The sequence below is a fragment of the Haliotis rubra genome, unplaced genomic scaffold, assembly GCF_003918875.1.
Source record: "Haliotis rubra isolate DU_JTF1 unplaced genomic scaffold, ASM391887v1 Scf88, whole genome shotgun sequence".
In the NCBI taxonomy this organism is placed as follows: domain Eukaryota; kingdom Metazoa; phylum Mollusca; class Gastropoda; order Lepetellida; family Haliotidae; genus Haliotis; species Haliotis rubra.
In genome coordinates this window covers 2124011-2146383 of record NW_025767612.1, presented here as the reverse complement: position 1 = coordinate 2146383, position 22373 = coordinate 2124011, and the positions used below count along the sequence as shown (strand labels likewise).

The following is a 22373-nucleotide window of genomic DNA, read 5'->3' as shown; positions in this document are numbered from 1 at the left end:
CTAGTTACAAGGATTCATTTGGACCGTAGCAGGAAGTCATGTGATGCAACAATGATCACGACGCGACAATGGGCGTGTTGTTTCCTGTCGACAACTATAATAGACTCATGACAACAATGCATCTTGGGTAATCACGCAGAATGATGAAAACACTGACGTTGTTTGGAGACAAAATAAATCAGTTATGAGCAAACATGATCACTGTATTATTTAATGTACATTAATAAACGAAACTTCCATTATGAATCCATTATGAACGATGGTTTAGTAAAGACAATATTCATCTCCCAAATGGACGTCCTTCACCAGAACATTGGTCACTGGTGGCAGTAGAGAGTATTGATCAAGTAATTGTTGGATGAAGATACAATCGTTTAGACACCATGTCGATCATTTGGATGATTAATTCATGACTTGTGTCTCGGTGCGGAAGCTTATCCTTGTCCATCGCACAGAATTGGTGCTTTATGTCCGTATGTTGGCATTACCTAATGAGTGTGATTGGTTTCCATGGTAGCAGAAGCAGCAGTGGTGTTGGGAGTTTTGTTCCCATCAATACTACAGGTTCAGGCATTACAAAGCGTATCACATCAGGTTACTCGTGTTGCATAATTGATTGTCTGTGTGGATTGAAGTGTGAAGATCTCTTTATCACTGTTTATGGAACAGCAGTCAGGCCAAACGTCAGGCGACAGCTGTGCTTACGTCTACATAAGGTATTTAATGTTTAATGTTTCACGTTTGTGTGAAAGTGTATACCTAGATGTAGGGGGTTGAAATCTATCCATGTTACTAACGAACGTTTCTGGTAGAGTGGTGTCAAATGTTTGACAGACTATAACTTGGGTATCAGCTGAGATGATGTCTCTTTATGATTAGATGGGCACAATGTGTGAACATAGGCCCCCACTGCGGGTCAGAAAATCGATAAACTAGGCCCCGGTTTAGTATTCACACCCCTACTATATAATATGTAAAGGTTCATCACAGAAATACGGTGACATGATCGAAAACCGGACAATTACGCACACGTCAATGACTCAATATCGTGTTTTAAAGGTCTCACCAGTATCAAAAGCTTTTGTCCATATCTCCGAAACTTGTTTGTTACTATCAAAATTATATATATTCAGAGACTAAGCCTAAGTCTATGTGTTTAGGTGCCGCTGGCAATATGGAGTCCCACCATTTTGAGATGAATGGGGAACTGGACTACTTGAGCTCTGCTCCTATGTTCTGCAGTATTTGAATCACGGACCCCCTAACAGTTAAATGTTTAACATTATGGTCAGGACTTATCAAAGCTTAATTTTAAAGATAACATTTGCTTCCATGCTTAGTAAAGTAAGAAAATTAGCTGTAATAGGCAAGATTAGGTTTAGGTGCAACAGGGATAGTGTTCTGTATGTTTAAGTGTAGCAGGGATAGTGGTGTTTATAGTTTAGGTGCAGCAGGTATGGTGTTCTGTATGTTTAGGTGCAGCAGGGATAGTGTAGTGTATGTTTAGGTAAAGCAAGGATAGTGTTCTGTATGTTAGGTGCAGCAGGGATAGTGTTCTGTATGTTTAGGTACAGCAGGGATAGTGTTCTGTATGTTTAGGTGCAGCAGGGATAGTGTTCTGTATGTTTAGGTGCAGCAGGGATAGTGTTCATGTTTAGGTGCAGCAGGGATAGTGTTCTGTATGTTTAGGTGCAGCAGGGATAGTGTTCTGTATGTTTAGGTGCAGCAGGGATAGTGTTCTGTATGTTTAGGTGCAGCAGGGGATAGTGTTCTGTATGTTTAGGGTGCAGCAGGGGATGGTGTTCTGTGTTCTGTATGTTTAGGTGCAGCAGGGATAGTGTTCTGTATGTTTAGGTGCAGCAGGGATAGTGTTCTGTATGTTTAGGTTCAGCAGGGATAGTGTTCTGTATGTTTAGGTGCAGCAGGGATAGTGTTCTGTATGTTTAGTGTAGTGTTCAGCAGGGATGTGTTCTGTATGTTTAGGTGCAGCAGGGATAGTGTTCTGTATGTTTAGGTGCAGCAGGGATAGTGTTCTGTATGTTTAGGTGCAGCAGGGATAGTGTTCTGTATGTTTAGGTGCAGCAGGGATAGTGTTCTGTATGTTTAGGTGCAGCAGGGATAGTGTTCTGTATGTTTAGGTGCAGCAGGGATAGTGTTCTGTATGTTTAGGTGCAGCAGGGATAGTGTTCTGTATGTTTAGGTGCAGCAGGGATAGTGTTCTGTATGTTTAGGTGCAGCAGGGATAGTGTTCTGTATGTTTAGGTGCAGCAGGGATAGTGTTCTGTATGTTTAGGTGCAGCAGGGATAGTGTTCTGTATGTTTAGGTGGCTGTGTTTTGCTTTTTAGATTTAGGTGTGAGTACCATCAAAACATAACACCAGTTGTTAAGGTACCACCTATAACCCAATCAGATATTATTGAATAAAACATTTGAGTTTGCTATGCTTGAAAACAGTTCTCTTTGTGCTTTGTTACACATGTGAATGAAGGCCACTGACCGTGTTCAAGCCGAGTTTTGTTTGGAACACATAACTAAAACTGGACTGGAGCAAGAGAGAGTTCCCCAGTTCCAGACCTATTGTCAAGCTGTATGCTAGAGCAGCAACTTGAAAAGACATTTCAATAGAGTCACAATCAATTCTCCCAGGCTGATGAGGTTTGCGTGTATTGTATTGGTGTGTGCTTTCATTTTCAGTTTTGACAATTGCAATTGGAGGAGAATCAATTTACAATCTTGCTTGTAAAATGTGTGTGGTAATAGTTTCATACATGTTCTTTTTAATACTTGTGTGACGTGAATAATGGGTTGTGAATGTTGTTTCTAAACTATATCTTGTTGACCTTGGTTACCGTCACATCACAATCATGTCAACTTTATTGTTTGCTGTGAGTCCCATGTGGGTTTGGAGTCTGGAACGTCCACGAGAAAATGTGAACATGCATTTTGGAATTATGGGAACATTTCAAAGGTACATGTACTTTCTATAGCAGAACAGATTAGAATTTCAGTACCTCTATAGGATTATGCATTGATGTATATATGTCAATCTGTCAAATAAATTGACTTATTTTTGAGGCAATTTACGAACTGACTGAGTAAATCAGACAATATACAAATTGACTGAAAATTTCATGCAATTTACAATTTGTGTGATTTTACACTTTGACTGTAACATGTGGTTGCTTAGCCTGGTGTGTTTTCTTAATGAACATCCTGGTTTGCAGTAGACCCTAGCCAAATACTCAACAAGGCAAGCAAGATTTCTCTAAAACATTACAATGACTTTCTATGACAGAAATTTGGAGTCACGTTCAGACATGTCTGACATTGCATTGTGGCCAACTGCTCACTGAGGTGAAATAAATATATTCAAATATACCGGTGTTATCTGTCTCAGATCTTGCCACAAGCTCCACAAGTCAAACAACCTTTTATTTGTCAACTGATTGTTCTTATCAAGTATTGTTGTAGGTAGTTGTACGTGTAGTATTATATATGGGTTGCCAGCTTGAGGCTGGAAATTTAATGGGAGTTTTAGGTAGTCAGTAGTCTATAGGCAGACATCATGATACTGTTTGTCATGCAAAGATATAAGGGTCATTAACTGAGGCATAATGTTTGAAGATTAGAGATCCAGATAGGTTTACAATATGAACTAATGTAGGTTTGTTTTGGAGGGAAATGGATAAACATAGGTCATCATGCCTTTATTTCAGTTGTGGACCAGGCAGTACACTGCAGCAACTAATTCGTCAGATCAATGTCAAAAGCCAGTTTATTGTAACTGTGACACAACTGTCATATTGCTAGGGATTTGTTCTGAATTGTTTTTCAGTTACTTGTTTGAAAGGCTGGCTAGCTTCTTGGGTATCATGTTATATACCTATTTGATTAAACATGTAAAACTCCGTTCAAAAATCATAAAACCAGTCACTTGTCACGGGCAAGGGTAACATGTGACTTTTGTTAGGAGTTATCTCCCTTTGGCAAGTACATGGCTCAGTGTTCACGAATAGCGTCTGACCCTCTGCCAAATCCGACAGATTCGCCAACGGTCCGATAGAAGTCTACAACCGCCGACCCCAGTGTCTGGCTGTATATTTCACAGTGACTTTGACTGAAGTTGTTATATGTGACATATGACACTTGTTTGCTGTTTATAAATCTTATGTTTGTTAATAATTTCAATGCCAATTATGAGAAATGTTAAATCTGAAATGTTTATTTAATTTTAGTCTATGGGTCCTGTGAATTTTCAATGGGTCAGACAGACATCTGAAACTTACAGGACCCAATGTCTTGTTACTTTAAAACACCATTCATGAACACTGCATGGCTAAGGTGTATTATGACGTTCTGTTTTAATCTTTATTACATTTTGTCTTATCAGGCATAATATCGTTAAAAACATGATGTTTGGCCACTTACTGCTCGTTATAAGTTTGTGAATTAAATTTGGAATTATGAAATTTTGGTCAGTTATGATATCATATTATAAATGTCAGCAAGTTGAACATAATATTTCAGTTACATTACATGTAACAGCCCAATGTGATGGAGATCTTTGATGTTTACCACTTGAAACCCATGAGCATGGGTGTGGTGCTTACAAACCTGGAAACAGTGATCAGGGGAAAACCTAAACTTGAACAACCAATCAGAGGTTCCAGTCACACCTAAGGGAGGCAACTCTGCACATGGAATTGTGCACCTCAGATGGCTGGGTTTAACATGTACCCATGGCATGCTTGATTTTGTGGACCTATGTCATTAGTGATAAACATTGTTTGGAATATTGAAAAACACTGACCAGTACTATTTTCCCCCCCGAACTGAAGTTATCCAATAGGAAATGTTTGGTATAAATGTTGTTATAAGTAACAAAAGCCCATTTCTGAATTGTACAAAACAAGGGATATAAGTCACCTCCTGATGACTCATGTTGGTAATTGTTTTGTACAAATATGGTTCAATCGTGATCAAAAATTTGTTGACATATTTTGCAAATATATGATCAACATGACCATTGCTGTGCCAATTTGTGTCCCTTTAGTGCACCAGGATCCTGAGTTTATTGTCCCAGATTATGATGATAATATAATCTTGCTGCTGGTAATAAACCACCTGAATTATTTTCAGTTTTTATCCTCATACCATAATTAGCTGAAGTACTATTCAAACCAACAATTAACTCATAAAGAAAGAAGCAAAAAATGCTAAAACATAAATCCTATTGCACCCAAGGAGTCTAGGTGACGAATGTAGCGATTAAGTGGAGATACTTAGCTGACGTTCAACAAGCCGGGGGATAATAGCCAGATTAGAGACAAGTGCAGATTACGTTAGAGGCTAATCGGATAGAGTCTTGAGGAATCAATAAATGCACCAAGCCTGGTATAGAGTGTTAGGCAACAAGGTGTGAATGAGGCTACCTGTTTGTTGGGAGGGACAGACATGTCCAGTTTGTTTGCTTATCTATCCATCGATTGGAACACCCAGGGAATGAAAAACGTCATGTTTGCCAAGTTGAAACGGTATTGATTGTCGCGGTAGTGGTGATGAGTTGATTGACGGCATGGACGTAGGATGGGAGGAGGGAGCTAATGTTTGTTGTGGTTACTCTGCTAGCGGGATTCCTTGACTGGCTCCAGGTTTCCATCCAACTGTCAAGATGGCTCTGGGCAACGAAGATGGAGGTTAAACTATCATGAAAGTTGCGGAATTTTATACTCGATTTGTTATTTGATTTATTGGTAAGTCTGTGATTTTGATCCATTGTGAATATTCAGGAGATGAATATTTTGGTTTTGTGGGAATTGAAGAAAAAAGCATTTTCTTCTGCATCAAATCATGTGATTTTGTCTTGTTTATTGTATTGTAGTCGGTATGTTTTTGATTTTATGACGTGTTTAGGGTGTTTAGTACTATTTGTAACCTTTCAAAATGTTTATAACTTTGCAGTAGTGCTGTTACCATGCATTCGCATGTTTACTGAATCAAACCGTTCCTTTCATGAATATAATAACTTTTCCTAAAATCGAATATTCATGAAATTTTTAGAAAGTGTTTTTACTTGAATTTTGGTGTTATTTATCAAAGAAAACATGCAAAATAAAATATATCAAGTCAAGAACGATAACACTCTTATTATACTTTATTTGACAGTGATGTGGTCACTGGTCATTGTTGTGACAAGTATTCATAAACCTTACGAAGTATGATGTGTAACATATCCGCATCATAGTGGGTTTGTTCAGCCCTACATGGTAGTATCATCGGAAATAATGTGCAGAGCATATGGGAAAATATCATTTAGTTGCCCTTCGAGTCTGGACCAGACAATCCAGTGATCAACAGCATGAGCATCGATTGGGAACCGATGACATATGTCAACCAAGTCAGCGAGCCTGACCACCCGATCCCGTTAGTCGCCTCTTACGACAAGCATGGGTTACTGAAGATCAATATTCTAACCCGGACCTTCACGGGTAGCAGAAATGTGACGTGATATGGAGGGATGTATATATACTGAATGAAACAAAGAAAACAACATGATTAACATAATATTCCAATGTTTTTGGTTAGTGCATGACCCATGATAATGATAGTGGTTTATCACATTGTCTTGTGTATATAGAAACGTCTTTAATTATAGTGTAGATTTAGTGGGCAAGTTACAAATCAGATTGGGTAATGCGATTTTTAAGTTTACTTGCCCTAACGCCCCAGTGATGTGTGAGGTACATGAGATCTAAGTTGTGGATGTACTTCCAGGCCTAAACATGTCAGCAGCTGTGGCCGTGCCGCCCCGTATTGAGGTGTCCGACACTTCCCAGATGCAGGCTGACTACGACGACGACTTTGAGGACTTTGATAAAGAGTTGGACTCCTTCATCGCCAGTGAGGACAGCTCTCAGAGTGACAACAAGGCAGCTGATGATAAGGTAAGGTTCATGCGAAAAACACCAGTCGTGTATTTAGTTGCCCCTGTTTCAAGGTCGTTCAAAATACAGGCATGAAATGTCATCCACCCCCATGTTTTCTGGAATATTGAGGGTCACAAAACTGTGCCTTGTCTGAATCAGTGTGCTCTCTAAAATGAGGATTAGATGGTTACATTGTGTGACATGGCTTATAGACTTTCCTCGACAATTTGGATCATTACTATTGACCAGGGTATCAAGCATTGGTTGCTGGTCCCAGACTTGATCATCACAGTCTACGACATTAGCCAGTAGTCTGAAGCCAGAGCCTGGTACAATTCTGTTTAGGGACTGTTCATAATTTATAATAAAGGGGGGATGATAATGATGATTATGTGGATTATGTACAATGTAAATTGACCCAACCCCTTAAAATATATGTACAAAGTAAGTGACCCCCCACCTAAAAAAAATATATAAAATAAGTAAAAAATAAATAAATAATAATTTGATGACCCACCCCTAGTGCATGTGTACAAAATTGATGCCCCACCCTCCCCCACCTCCCCAGAACTAAATGGGTGACACCCCCTTAAAATCATCATCATCATCATCATCATCATAATCACAGTCATAAATTATGAATGGCCCTTAGTCTCTATGTAATAACACTAAACTGCACTAAAAACTTACTGGTGAGATTTTGGCATGGATTGTCATTGAAGCCTCATTTATTTTTCCATAAAACAATGCTCACAACTCAGCCAGTTCCCCAGATATGTTTTCATTGTCCAGGAGTCAATCAGGAAGCAGAGCAGCGATTCATCTGACAGCCAACCAGAGAAGGGTACTGAGGAGATTGAGAAGGGTCAGAAGGAGTACCCCACCCCCACCAGCAAGACGTCAGCGTCGGATGGGGATGACTACACCTTCAGTGATGACCAGAAGCGGGCCATGATGGAACTGTTAGCACAGAGACAGGAGAACGACTTCCCAGGTTCGCCTCCGTACACTTCACTCTTACTCTCAGTTTCTAAACTTTCTCATATCAGTGGCTCCATCTCTCACAAAGTTAGCATAGCTGTTTAATGAGGATGGAGATGTGACCAATCTGGGCCCCGTTTCACAAAGCTCTCATAGCGCTATGATTATTGTAAGTCAATGTTACAGTATAGGAGGTATGAATACTACAAAGAATGTTACGAGATCTTAGGCTTATGACAGCTTTGTGAAACGGGGCCCTGTGCCTTAAACCACGAGTCAGGTGAAGGATGAGTAATAGTTTGATTTATGTATAAAATATGCAATAGGGACAGTAATTTACTAATTTATATATATACAGGAAGTTGGGGTAGATGGATTATAAAGAATTGTTACATGTATTTGAAAGGCTATGAAATATACCTTATATAAAATGAAGGGGTCTGCTAAATACATTGCAATCTGACACCACTCCACTGCCACTCGCCCCCAATAATAAATGATTTGTCAGTGATGTACTGTATAAGAGGTAAGTTGGCAGTGTCTATACCAGATTGACAAGACATTTACAGAAGGTCACATTTATACCAAGACATTGTGGGATAAGATTTTCTGACATTTCTTTACATGTCATTTAGAAGCTGTTGTGTCAATGATAGAAAAGCAACAAAACCCTTTCCTGTTACATCCACAAGCATCCCCTGCCAAGAGCAAAGTTGATTCCATGATTTTGACTATATAATAAGCATGAATCACTGTAAAACAGTGATAATAACAGGATATGTGTCATAAACACATGCAAGGCTAGTCAATTGTTCAAGTGCATAGAATCCAGGAAGACAGAGTTCAGTTGTTGATTTCACCTTGTCAATTGTTTCACCATGGTCACTAATCTGTTTCTGTACCTTCCCATCAAGTAAGGCCCGCCGTGATATTGCTGAAATATTGCAAAAAGTGGTGTAAAACTAAACTCACTCACTCATCAAGTAAGGGATAATGGCTGATTTTGATACTTGTACTAAAGTTCAACAGTAAACTCAGTTGCCTTGGACAGTTTGTTTAAAATATGATAACTATATAAATATGCATTGCCGCTTTCATCAAATTCGAGAGAAAATGTAGCTTTTTGATTGATTTATTGGGACCTTATCCATAAAATATATGAAGGGCAGCCTATCCATAACAATGAAACTAATGACCAAGTTCCACTTGCACAAAGTAATTGTAGCGCTAAGGTGATCATACCTACCATACTTAAACATTGCACTACGATCATCATAGTGTTGAGATCATGTTGTGGATCAGAATCCAGGACTGAAAGATGTGTTGATGCTGGGTTGCAGATGAGGATCCCCCTGAGTACGATGTTAAGGACCGGTTGATCCAGCTGAACGCGGAACTGGCCCAGGAGTCTGACCCCGGAGAGAGGGCACACAAGGTCGGCTTCAAGGAGACTCTTGTTGATCTGGTCGCCCCACCACCAGACTTCAGCGATGATGAAGATTCTCAAAAAGCAAAATCAAATCCAACAAGTCCTCGTGAAAGTGAGGTTGTGTCCAGCAAATTCTCCTCTAATCAGACCTCAAAATCCACAGACGGGAAGAAAAGACTGTAGTAGTAGAACGTGAGGGTAAATTTGAGGTAGTGAACACTGACGATTTAACTCCTACCGAACGACAGATGTATGTCTGTGACCCTGACCCTGAGCCTCCAGCTAAGCAGGAAGGGCCAAAGAAAAATGAGAAGAATGTAAACAATTGTAACATACACGAAAAATCAAAACAACCTTCTCCTCCTAAACAGCCAAGACCAGCTACAGCGAATGGTCACACAAATCGTCGAGCACTTCGACCAGTGCAAAACAAGCAACGACCAAAGTCAGCAGCAAACCAGGTTTTCAATGAGAGCAGGTCAGTTGATAACTTTACCTACGAATCACCTTATGCTCTGTCACCAGAACAGAAGGAGTTGTCACGGCAACGAGCAAAGGCAATGGAGGATCACAAGCGTGATCAGGATAGACGGAGACGGGAGGAGAAAGAGTCTGAGCAGAAGGAAAGTGATGAAGCATTCCAAGCCTGGTTGAAGCAGAAGAGAGAAGAAATCAGAAAGAGGCGAGAGCGGGAACAGGAGGAGAAAAAGAAAGCGGAACAAACTGATAAGGTGACCTTTTGTTTTGTTTGCGTCTGTATTGGGCTATTGCGATAGTTACTGTTGTTGTTAGTTCTGCTGTGTCTGGCATGACTTAGGGAAGCAATTCACCAAAAATATTGTGACTCATGACTCATGACTGAATTGTGGGACAGAAATGAAACAGAAATGCTGTAGCTAGTAAATTGTGAATTATTCCACAGATCATATGATATGCTGAAGCCTGAAGTTACTGAGACAGTAGCTTTGCAACATTCTATACAGAGTTATGTCCCTTTGCCAGACAGGTTCAGGGTTTGGATCTCAATTCTTTATTCTTGGTCTCACCATGCAATTTCTGTGAGTTTCACATGATATTTAGTATCTGAATCACTTAAAGCTGACTCATTGTGATATAATTGAAGTTTCTGTCTTTACTTTAGGGTAACAAGATCAAAATTCATTGTAGGCATGTACCATGCACAACCTCCTCTATTTAGACAGATTCTTTTTTTAAATGTGGGCCCCATACACAAGAAATTATTTCACAGTTCAAAGTATTATGTGTGACAAAATCAAGGATTTCAAACTGTCTTTTATCCCCATTAAAATGTTTGACTGTTTAAAAATGAGAAAATTGAAATGATAAAATAACAACAAATAGTACATTTTGCATAGTATGTAAACTGGTTCCTGGGATCTGTATCCCAGGAATTCACTACAGTGTGTGTGTACAGCTATCATTGCTGATGTATTGTATTGTCATCACTTCTGTATTGTCCATGTCTAATCTTTCTGATCTATATTTGTTTCAAAAAGAGTTATAAATTTGATGCTGCCTTTTCAAGTACTGAAAACAAATACCAAGTATTCTACTTGCTGTATTGATGTCTGCCTTCCAAAGTATCCTTATTTAACTTGACAAGTCACAGTTCACATCTACAGAATTTCATGGTTCCGTGTTTAGGTTCAAGAATGATAAGATCAGTCATTACAGATACCGACATCAATCACCTACTTAAATAAAATCAATTTTTAGTTGAAAAATATTTGGAACAATTTTCATGAAATACATACTTCAATAAAACATGTATATTTGGAGGGGAAATCCTCTACAAAAGATCTTTTCAGTCAGATGCTTGGATAACCATTAACAGTAACATATTATTTCAGTTGAGCAGTCGCTGGACTGGCAATTATTTGAGTACATGATGTAGAATCTTATTTGCTTTTCGGTGACGAATCAGGATTGGTCGGATGGAGAAGCAGACCTTTTGACAGTAAGAAATTTCATTACAAATTTATAACTCTTTTGCCATTTTTAAGTGTGAACGTAGATGCACCTGCTGCCTCTGGTGGTGTTGATATGCATGGTGCATGTTCCTCTGCACATCCAGTCTCCTGTAATTACCAACACTCTAAACATGCAACCTTCCAAACCCAAGACAATATGTTCCAATGTCTACACCCCTGAGCACTTCAAATTAACCTGTCAGATGATTGTCTCAAGGGAGACAATCAAAACACTAGCCTTACAGTAACCTGCAGACGTCTACTTGGACATCTCTCTCTGCTGACATCATTATTTGGTTATATCAGAGTTTTGCTTGAGTGATTTCTTTGGGATGTGTGGAACATGTCATCATGGATTTGAAGATATGAACTTTCATTCCACAAATTAGATAGTTTAGATGTTTAATTTCCTCAAATAGTGGGATCTAAGCTTATTTAGTGTACATAGATCTTTGCTTTAACCTAAGAACTATCTTATCTTATGGAAATTTGGTACTGCAGAAAATTGTGAAATGGATGAAACAGTGAAAAAATGGTACCCCAAAGTACAAGTAAATTTAAAAGTTTATATCAATAGAAGATAATATAAGTTGTCTGTATAGTTTAAATGATAGAGATTTACCTGATGCCCCCTTAACTCTTTTGATGTTGGTATTACAAGAACAGGTTTGCTGCTCACTAATGGGTGATACACTGTAGACTTTAAGTTGCTGTACCATATGCTAGTGGTAAGGATGATAGTATATGCCATGCAATGGACTCATTTCTCTCTGATGTTAAAGAATAAATATCAGTTTGTCTTTTTAAGTCCAAAACAAAACTAAAATATTTGTTTCCATATGGTAATTTTCTCTTTGATTCTTGAAACATGGCATCTCAATCCTGAGACAAAGGTTCTTTGAGCAATCTAATCATTGTACAGTTACAGAATCTAAGTATAGATGATAACTGTGCCGGGAGTGCCTTGCTATATAAATACTCTCTTACATGCTCATGGTGTGAAAAATAATGAATGTCAAAGTTTTAATTTTGTGTCACAGAATTAAAACTTATGGGGAGATAGTTACTTTCTTTAAATCTTTCTGCACCTTTTATATCTGATGTGCAGTGTGTATTTTCTTATCAGAATGAATCACCTCCATGATGTCACTAACAGGTGGTGGTCGTTATCGTTCTGCCAGGTGGTGGGTACGTAGGGCGATGGTGTGTGTCATCTAACCCATCAATATTCCATTTACCATTGCTGATCCTTAAAGAAGACTGAAATGACTTCAATGTGAAAATATTGTCTCATGGTTAAATATGGATGTCTTTTTGTGAGATTCTATTCATTATTGTTAAGTATTATTAATGGTAAACCTTGAAAAGTTCTTGTATTTTGATTGTCAAGGGTTCATGAATTGTCATGGAATAGTCCATGGATTGTCCTGGGATTGATTTTCACTTGGCCATTAGTCTGTCTCACATTCCCTGAACCACATTATGTTCCCAACTGCCTAACCCTACCTGCAATGCTAAATCCCTAAATGAATCAAGTCAGGATCTCCCCAGGCTGAATCTCCAAACTCCATTTCATTTAAATGGATTTATTTGTTACTATTAAAATTATATATGTTCAGGGACTAAGTGATATTGATAAACTGACTTTCTGGGATCTAAGCTTATTTAGTGTACTGACTTTCTGGGATCTAAGCTTGTTTAGTGTACATAGATCTTTTATGGGATCTAAGCTTGACTTTATCTAAGCTGTTAGTGTACATGACTTCTCTGGGATCTAAGCTTATTTAGTGTACATAGATCTTCTTATGGGATCTAAGCTTATTTAGTGTACATAGGATCTAAGCTTATTTAGTGTATGACTTAGGGCTTATCTTATTTAGTGTACTGATCTTCTGGGATCTAAGCTTATTTAGTGTACTGACTTTCTGGGATCTAAGCTTATTTAGTGTACTTTTGGGGATCTAAGCTTATTTAGTGATTTCTGGGATCTAAGCTTATTTAGTGTACTTCTTCTTGGGATGGGATTAAGCTTATTTAGTGTACATAGATCTTCTTATGGGATCTAAGCTTATTTAGTGTACTGACTTTCTGGGATCTAAGCTTATTTAGTGTACATAGATCTTCTCTGGGATCTAAGCTATTTAGTGTATTTAGTGCTTACATAGATCTTCTTATGGGATCTAAGCTTATTTAGTGTACTGACTTTCTGGGATCTAAGCTTATTTAGTGTACATAGATCTTCTTATGGGATCTAAGCTTATTTAGTGTACTGACTTTCTGGGATCTAAGCTTATTTAGTGTACATAGATCTTCTTATGGGATCTGGTGTATCTAAGCTTATTTAGTGTGATCTTCTTATGGGATCTAAGCTTATTTAGTGTACATAGATCTTCTTATGGGATCTAAGCTTATTTAGTGTACTGACTTTCTGGGATCTAAGCTTATTTAGTGTACATAGATCTTCTCTGGGATCTAAGCTTATTTAGTGTACATAGATCTTCTTATCTAAGTGTAGTGTACTAGATCTTCTTATGGGATCTAAGCTTATTTAGTGTACTGACTTTCTGGGATCTAAGCTTATTTAGTGTACATAGATCTTCATATGGGATCTAAGCTTATTTAGTGTACATAGATCTTCTTATGGGATCTAAGCTTATTTAGTGAACTGACTTTCTGGGATCTAAGCTTATTTAGTGTACATAGATCTTCTTATGGGATCTAAGCTTATTTAGTGTACTGACTTTCTGGGATCTAAGCTTGTTTAGTGTACTGACTTTCTGGGATCTAAGCTTATTTAGTGTACTTAGATCTTCTTGTGGGATCTAAGCTTATTTAGTGTACATAGATCTTCTTATGGGATCTAAGCTTATTTAGTGTACTGACTTTCTGGGATCTAAGCTTATTTAGTGTACATAGATCTTCTTATGGGATCTAAGCTTATTTAGTGTACTGACTTTCTGGGATCTAAGCTTATTTAGTGTACATAGATCTTCTTATGGGATCTAAGCTTATTTAGTGTACTGACTTTCTGGGATCTAAGCTTATTTAGTGTACATAGATCTTCTTGTGGGATCTAAGCTTATTTAGTGTACTGACTTTCTGGGATCTAAGCTTATTTAGTGTACATAGATCTTCTTATGGGATCTAAGCTTATTTAGTGTACATCTATCTTCTTGTGGGATCTAAGCTTATTTAGTGTACATTTAGACATAGATCTTCTTGTGGGATCTAAGCTTATTTAGTGTACTTTCTAAGCTTAGTGTACATAGATCTTCATATGGGATCTAAGCTTATTTAGTGTACATAGATCTTTGCTTTACTAATCAGGGTCCTGTGTACAGCAACTTAAAGGTCTAACTGATTAATTGGTCAATGGTTCACATACATGGCAAGGCAACTAATATTTTGTGTACATTGTTTTCAATAATGTTTAAATTATACACAGAAAACTCCTGTCTGTACTACATAGACCGACTAGAAAGCTTTTCTCTCTGATTTCTCTCAGAGGAAATGACAATCATGAAATTTCAGCAGAATTATTGGATATGCATATCTAGATTAGGTGCAGGTGTGTGATGTATACCAAACATTCCTACATTTATAATATTCGTAGCTTATCAGGTTTACTCAAAATATACATGTTACAATATTTTAACCAACTGATACATTTTTAACAAAATAACACAACTGCTGGAAAAATTGCCAAATCACAAAATGCATTCTGGCTATTCCCAAAAACTTTATCCAAAACTGATCAGCCAATGAACATTGCCCTGTGTCCATTTTTGAAAAAATATCTCTATAACCTGTTTAAAACAAGGGAAGGATATTTAAAACCATGAAACTTAGAAATAAAGTTATGTTATCTAAATATATGTCTACAAGAAAACATTCAGATGGTGCCCAAAACAGTCCTTGATTTCAGGCTGACTCAATCCAGTCTTATGAAATCATTCTAGACTTGAGTAGACTTCCTCTTAGTTTATTCTCAAGAGTAGTGGAGACAGATTAACTAAAAACCAAAAATAACCAAACATGATAACTTCTGGCAAAAGGCATACAGGTATATACAGGTATACAAAATGTATGACCACTGAACTAATGACTTGTGAAATCATTCTAGACTTGAGTAGACTTCCTCTTAGTGTATTCTCAAGGGTTGGGGAGACAGATAATTTTACTAAAAACCCACAATAACCAAACATGATTGCTTCTGGATGAAAGGCATACAGGTATATACAGGTATACAAAATGTCTGACCACTGAATTAATGACTTGTGAAATCATTCTAGACTTGAGTAGACTTCCTCTTAGTGTATTCTCAAGGGTAGTGGAGACAGATTAACTAAAAAACAAAAATAACCAAACATGATAACTTCTGGCTAAAAGGCATACAGGTATATACAGGTATACAAAATGTCTGACCACTGAACTAATGACTTGTGAAATCATTCTAGACTTGAGTAGACTTCCTCTTAGTGTATTCTCAAGGGTTGGGGAGACAGATTATTTTACTAAAACCCACAATAACCAAACATGATTGCTTCTGGCTGAAAGGCATACAGGTATATACAGGTATACAAAATGTCTGACCACTGAACTGTTTTGTCAATCAGAAGAACCAGCTGAAGCAGCTGGAACAGGAGGAGCCAGCTCTGCAATCTTTCCAACCGTTGTTCCAGGTACACTGCCGAGTGTTGCCGCTGTCTCTAGAGGCGTAGCTGCTGCATGTGCTTGTGTCCTGTCTGTGTTGTGTCTATTGTGTTATGATGGTAGTGTGATTATAAACCTTGATGACTGTGAAGTTGCTAGACTCAATAGTCGTAGTGTATGTGTATATGTTTTATACTGAGGGTAAATGATAGTGCTGGTTATCTCTCATAATATGCAGATCAATAATCAGAGCTCAGTAATCTATCAATAAGTGTTGTAATCGTAAATCCCACCACAAAACTCTATTTGCAATAACAGGGCACAATCATAGCATTGTGCAAACAAAACAGACACCAAATTATGCTATGATTACGATGATCGAGGATACTTCCTGTTGAGAAACACACGCGAGTATGTTGTTTACATGGCAGGTTTACCAGTCAGTTGTTTATGTCTTGATTTAACAAACGTAACAATAATAAACATACTTTCTGAAGTTAAATTAAATTGTTAATTTCCTATGAGTATTGATTACTCTCCTAGACTCATTGGTAATCACTGACACAAGTGACAATCAACTGACCAATTATACGATCTATCACTCCAGCTCTAGTAAATATTATAATGGAACATTTGGATTAACTTACTCCTGTGTCCGGTTATATAACATCATGTCAGCCAAGCATAAGAATTAAATTTCTGATTCATTCACTACATTATGATGTAATCCTATTTTCCTGAATAGTTGTTTTCCTGAATGGTTTGTTTATTTTTTACCAAGTGCATATTGTGTCAGTATTTTTATGTCAAGCACTTGGTAGGCTCAGAGTTGCCTCCTGTGTTGTTTCCTAGAGGTTCTTCTTCCTGGTTTCCATCATCATGTTCCTCCTCCCAGTTTGACTGACTTTCTATACTTCCTTTCCATTTTGGGGTGTTTCTTGAGCAAATCTGTGGCATGACTCTTCTAGCCTGACTGTTGACATTGTTAACATTGAACAGAGTTTACTTCACAAAACAATAGTCTAGGACTAACTTTTGCCTTCTAATTAGATACCTTTCCGGTTGACAATATAACATCCACTCCTTTGGAGATCAGAATCAGATCCAGAACTTTAAAAAGAAGGGTGAACATAATACCTAAGTTGCATATAGTTAACATGGAGATCACGTCAGGTGAATCTGCTAATCAGCATGGTTTTTATATTGAAAATTGACAGATTTGTAAAACAAAATGAGTAAAAATGTTGATGATGTTTGTGAATCAGAACTTTTAACCAGTACATCATGGTTATTTGTTAGGTTATATTTCAAATCTGGAGTATACATAGTTGTAATGTTTCAGGTAAATGTTCCCCTATTCCACTATCCAGTCTCTAGTCTTTCATCCATCTGCTTTTGAGTGACTTTAATTTTCATGGCATTTTGACTGTCTGTGTATTTGTGCTTCTGTTTGTGTTGGCTCTCTGATGCTTCTATGTGATGTATATATCTATCTGTTTGTTCTAGTGCCAGTAGATGTATATACGTTGTTTCACTGACAAGGAGATATGTTGCAATAGGTATTGGAGTATATTCAACAAACACCTAGACACATCTCTATTGCAGATGCCAATCATATGGTGATCAAAGACTTCCTGCAACTAGTGTTGGGAGTTGGTTAAAATATCATAATCAATCATTGGTTCATTACAACCAATCAGTCATCGAAAATAATTGATTAGCATCATTTATCAAATTTTCCTGGTTATGTTTGTTAATGCACAAAAAAATAAAGAAAAAACGTAGTTCTTTCGGATGTTTTTGCAAATTGCACAAAAGGATGTGCATCTTTAAAGGATGACTAGTATGTAAGGAACGTCAATCAATCATGATTTGGACTGAGTGTGTAGTGCTCATGAAATGTAAGAGACAAAACCAACCTTGTGAAAAATATTGTCAATGAAAACAAGTGTTCCAGGATTGTTTGTGTTGTTCGATTATGAAAAAAGTATGATCGATCAATCTTCGACTATTTCAATTAATCGGACCACCACTACCTAAAACACATGTCAGATTTATCAAGTTATTTTATCTCACATACTGAATTTCTGCTATCCGCTGTAGATACTGAGTGGAAGTTGAATTAAGCCTTCATGTTCAGAGTCTCAATTCTTCACCCAAACACAACCCATTCATAATTTACCGCTTTTCTTCCACAAGCATGCCTCACACTTCTGTCGAGCCCTGCATTTCATCCTACATTTAAAATATGTTTGATATTTTAAAGACTTACACTATCTTTCCCACCCAGCCATTCCAACCTAAGATTCCCAGCCAAGTTTGCGCTGAGAACATAATGAAAGATTCAGAAAGACACACCGCGACCCAAGTCCAAGATATAATAAAGGCTGGGAACATTAAAAATACATGTTCTGAATTCTGTTTCCAATCAGTGTCAGAACAGACAGCAGAAATGCAATATATAAGACAGAATAAGGCTTTTGCACATGTCAAAACTATTACAAAATCATAAATAGTTCAGACACCACTGACAAACAATGATGTTTTTAGTGTTACAGGTTGGCTTGCATTGTACTGATGTAAACTAAATTATTTTGCAGTATGTGTTGGATATGTACTGCAAACAAACTCAAAGATGTGATTGAAAGGAGATGTATATATGTAGGGAGAGATAAGTGCATTAGTTATTACCCATATACAGCAGGTCGATAACTAAGTGGTCAGACTTGCCAAATATTACTAATAACATATTAAATGCAGTAAATTCTATTTACATGTCATGCATTCCGTCTCAATCTGTATTCTACAAACACTGAATAGATCAGCTTATAAGGCATCACTAAAGTAAACAATACTTACACTATTCATTTCATTTATGTATTAGAAGTAAAAAAATATAGAATATATTTTAGCAATAACTTATGGCTGTGTAGGATACTTTATGAAGAATTAAATAGAAAAACATATAACCTACATTAATAGTATTTTTTTCTACATTAACGTAAAACTTTAACCATACTATTTGAATGTAACACAAGATGGAGATTATGGATGTTTACAAACCTTATTAAAAATTGCAGCTTTGAAAATGCTGATCTGTGCAGTTCAGTTAAAGCATTCATGACTTGATGACTTGTGACAGACATAGTACTTGTGATGCCCATAGTGTTTTACATGGCTTTCCCCCTCGAGTTATATAGCAGTTATAGCATTTATGACTTGATGACGTGTGATGCCCATAGTGTTTTACATGGCTTTCCCCCTTGAGTTATAGCAGTTATAGCATTGATGACTTGATGACGTGTGATGCCCATAGTGTTTTACATGGCTTTCCCCCTTGAGTTATAGCAGTTATAGCATTTATGACTTGATGACGTGTGATGCCCATAGTGTTTTACATGGCTTTCCCCCTTGAGTTATAGCAGTCATAGCATTTATGACTTGATGATGTGTGATGCCCATAGTGTTTTACATGGCTTTCCCCCTTGAGTTATAGCAGTTATAGCATTTTTGACTTGATGACGTGTGATGCCCATAGTGTTTTACATATCTTTCCCCCTTGAGTTATAGCAGTTATAGCATTTATGACTTGATGATGTGTGATGCCCATAGTGTTTTACATGGCTTTCCCCCTTGAGTTATAGCAGTTATAGCATTTTTGACTTGATGACGTGTGATGCCCATAGTGTTTTACATATCTTTCCCCCTTGAGTTATGGCAGTTATAGCATTTATGACTTGATGACATGTGATGCCCATAGTATTTTACAATGGCTTCCCCCTTGAGTTATAGCAGTTATAGCATTGATGACTTGTGATGCCCATAGTATCATACATGGCTATGCCCCTTGAGTTATAGCAGTTATAGCATTGATGACTTGTGATGCCCATAGTATTATACATGGCTTTCCCCCTTGAGTTATAGCAGTCATAGCATTTATGACTTGATGATGTGTGATGCCCATAGTGTTTTACATGGCTTTCCCCCTTGAGTTATAGCAGTTATAGCATTTTTGACTTGATGACGTGTGATGCCCATAGTGTTTTACATGGCTTTCCCCCTTGAGTTATGGCAGTTATAGCATTTATGACTTGATGACTTGTGATGCCCATAGTATTTTACAATGGCTTCCCCCTTGAGTTATAGCAGTTATAGCATTGATGACTTGTGATGCCCATAGTATTATATCTTTCCTCCTTGAGTTATAGCAGTTATAGCATTGATGACTTGTGATGCCCATAGTATTATACATGTCTTTCCTCCTTGAGTTATAGCAGTTATAGCATTGATGACTTGTGATGCCCATAGTATCATACATGGCTATGCCCCTTGAGTTATAGCAGTTATAGCATTGATGACTTGTGATGCCCATAGTATTATACATGTCTTTCCCCCTTGAGTTATAGCAGTTATAGCATTGATGACTTGTGATGCCCATAGTATTATACATGTCTTTCCCCTTGAGTTATAGCAGTTATAGCATTGATGACTTGTGATGCCCATAGTATTATACATGTCTTTCCCCTTGAGTTATAGCAGTTATAGCATTGATGACTTGTGATGCCCATAGTATCATACATGGCTATGCCCCTTGAGTTATAGCAGTTATAGAATTGATGACTTGTGATGCCCATAGTATTATACATGGCTTTGAGTTATAGCAGTTATAGCATTTATGACTTGATGATGTGTGATGCCCATAGTGTTTTACATGGCTTTCCCCTTGAGTTATATGCAGTTATAGCATTTATGACTTGATGACTTGTGTGATGCCCATAGTATTTTACATGGCTTCCCTTGAGTTATAGCAGTTATAGCATTTTGATGACTTGTGTGTGATGCCCATAGTGTTTATACATGAGTTATAGCAGTTATAGCATTGATGACTTGATGATGCCCATAGTGTTTTAAATGGCCTTCCCCTTCCTTGAGTTATAGCAGTTATAGCATTTATGACTTGATGATGTGTGATGCCCATAGTGTTTTAAATGGCCTTCCGCTTGAGTTATAGCAGTTATGGCATTTATGACTTGATGATGTGTGATGCCCCCTTAGTGTTTTAAATGGCCTTCCGCCTTGAGAGTATAGCGCAGTTATAGCAGTTATAGCATTGATGACTTGTGATGCCCATAGTATCATACATGGCTATGCCCCTTGAGTTATAGCAGTTATAGCATTGATGACTTGTGATGCCCATAGTATTATACATGGCTTTCCCCCTTGAGTTATAGCAGTCATAGCATTTATGACTTGATGATGTGTGATGCCCATAGTGTTTTACATGGCTTTCCCCCTTGAGTTATAGCAGTTATAGCATTTTTGACTTGATGACGTGTGATGCCCATAGTGTTTTACATGGCTTTCCCCCTTGAGTTATGGCAGTTATAGCATTTATGACTTGATGACTTGTGATGCCCATAGTATTTTACAATGGCTTCCCCCTTGAGTTATAGCAGTTATAGCATTGATGACTTGTGATGCCCATAGTATTATACATATCTTTCCTCCTTGAGTTATAGCAGTTATAGCATTGATGACTTGTGATGCCCATAGTATTATACATGTCTTTCCTCCTTGAGTTATAGCAGTTATAGCATTGATGACTTGTGATGCCCATAGTATCATACATGGCTATGCCCCTTGAGTTATAGCAGTTATAGCATTGATGACTTGTGATGCCCATAGTATTATACATGTCTTTCCCCCTTGAGTTATAGCAGTTATAGCATTGATGACTTTTGATGCCCATAGTATTATACATATCTTTCCTCCTTGAGTTATAGCAGTTATAGCATTGATGACTTGTGATGCCCATAGTATGATACATGTCTTTCCTCCTTGAGTTTTAGCAGTTATAGCATTGATGACTTGTGATGCCCATAGTATCATACATGGCTATGCCCCTTGAGTTATAGCAGTTATAGCATTGATGACTTGTGATGCCCATAGTATTATACATGTCTTTCCCCTTGAGTTATAGCAGTTATAGCATTGATGACTTGTGATGCCCATAGTATTATACATGTCTTTTCCCCTTGAGTTATAGCAGTTATAGCATTGATGACTTGTGATGCCCATAGTATTATACATGTCTTTCCCCTTGAGTTATCGCCCATTGATGACTTGTGATGCCCATAGTATTATACATGTCTTTCCCCTAGCAGTTATAGCATTGATGACTTGTGATGCCCATAGTATCATACATGGCTATGCCCCTTGAGTTATAGCAGTTATAGAATTGATGACTTGTGATGCCCATAGTATTATACATGTCTTTCCCCATGAGTTATAGCAGTTATAGCATTGATGACTTGTGATGCCCATAGTATTATACATGTCTTTCCTCCTTGAGTTATAGCAGTTATAGCACTGATACATTGATGACTTATGAC

The 22373-nt window shown here is 37.6% G+C and overlaps 1 protein-coding gene across 1 annotated transcript in view; it reads left to right on the top strand.

The window, feature by feature from the left end:
• LOC124263322 (coiled-coil domain-containing protein 181-like) overlaps positions 1-22373 on the top strand; it is a 33891-nt gene that overhangs the window by 8608 nt on the left and 2910 nt on the right. Inside the window, 6 exon segments of the mRNA XM_046697903.1 lie at positions 6776-6945; positions 7720-7921; positions 9249-9514; positions 9517-10068; positions 11283-11315; positions 15945-16010. Coding sequence (XP_046553859.1) covers positions 6784-6945; positions 7720-7921; positions 9249-9514; positions 9517-10068; positions 11283-11315; positions 15945-16010 — 1281 coding nt within the window. The 5' untranslated portion in view covers positions 6776-6783.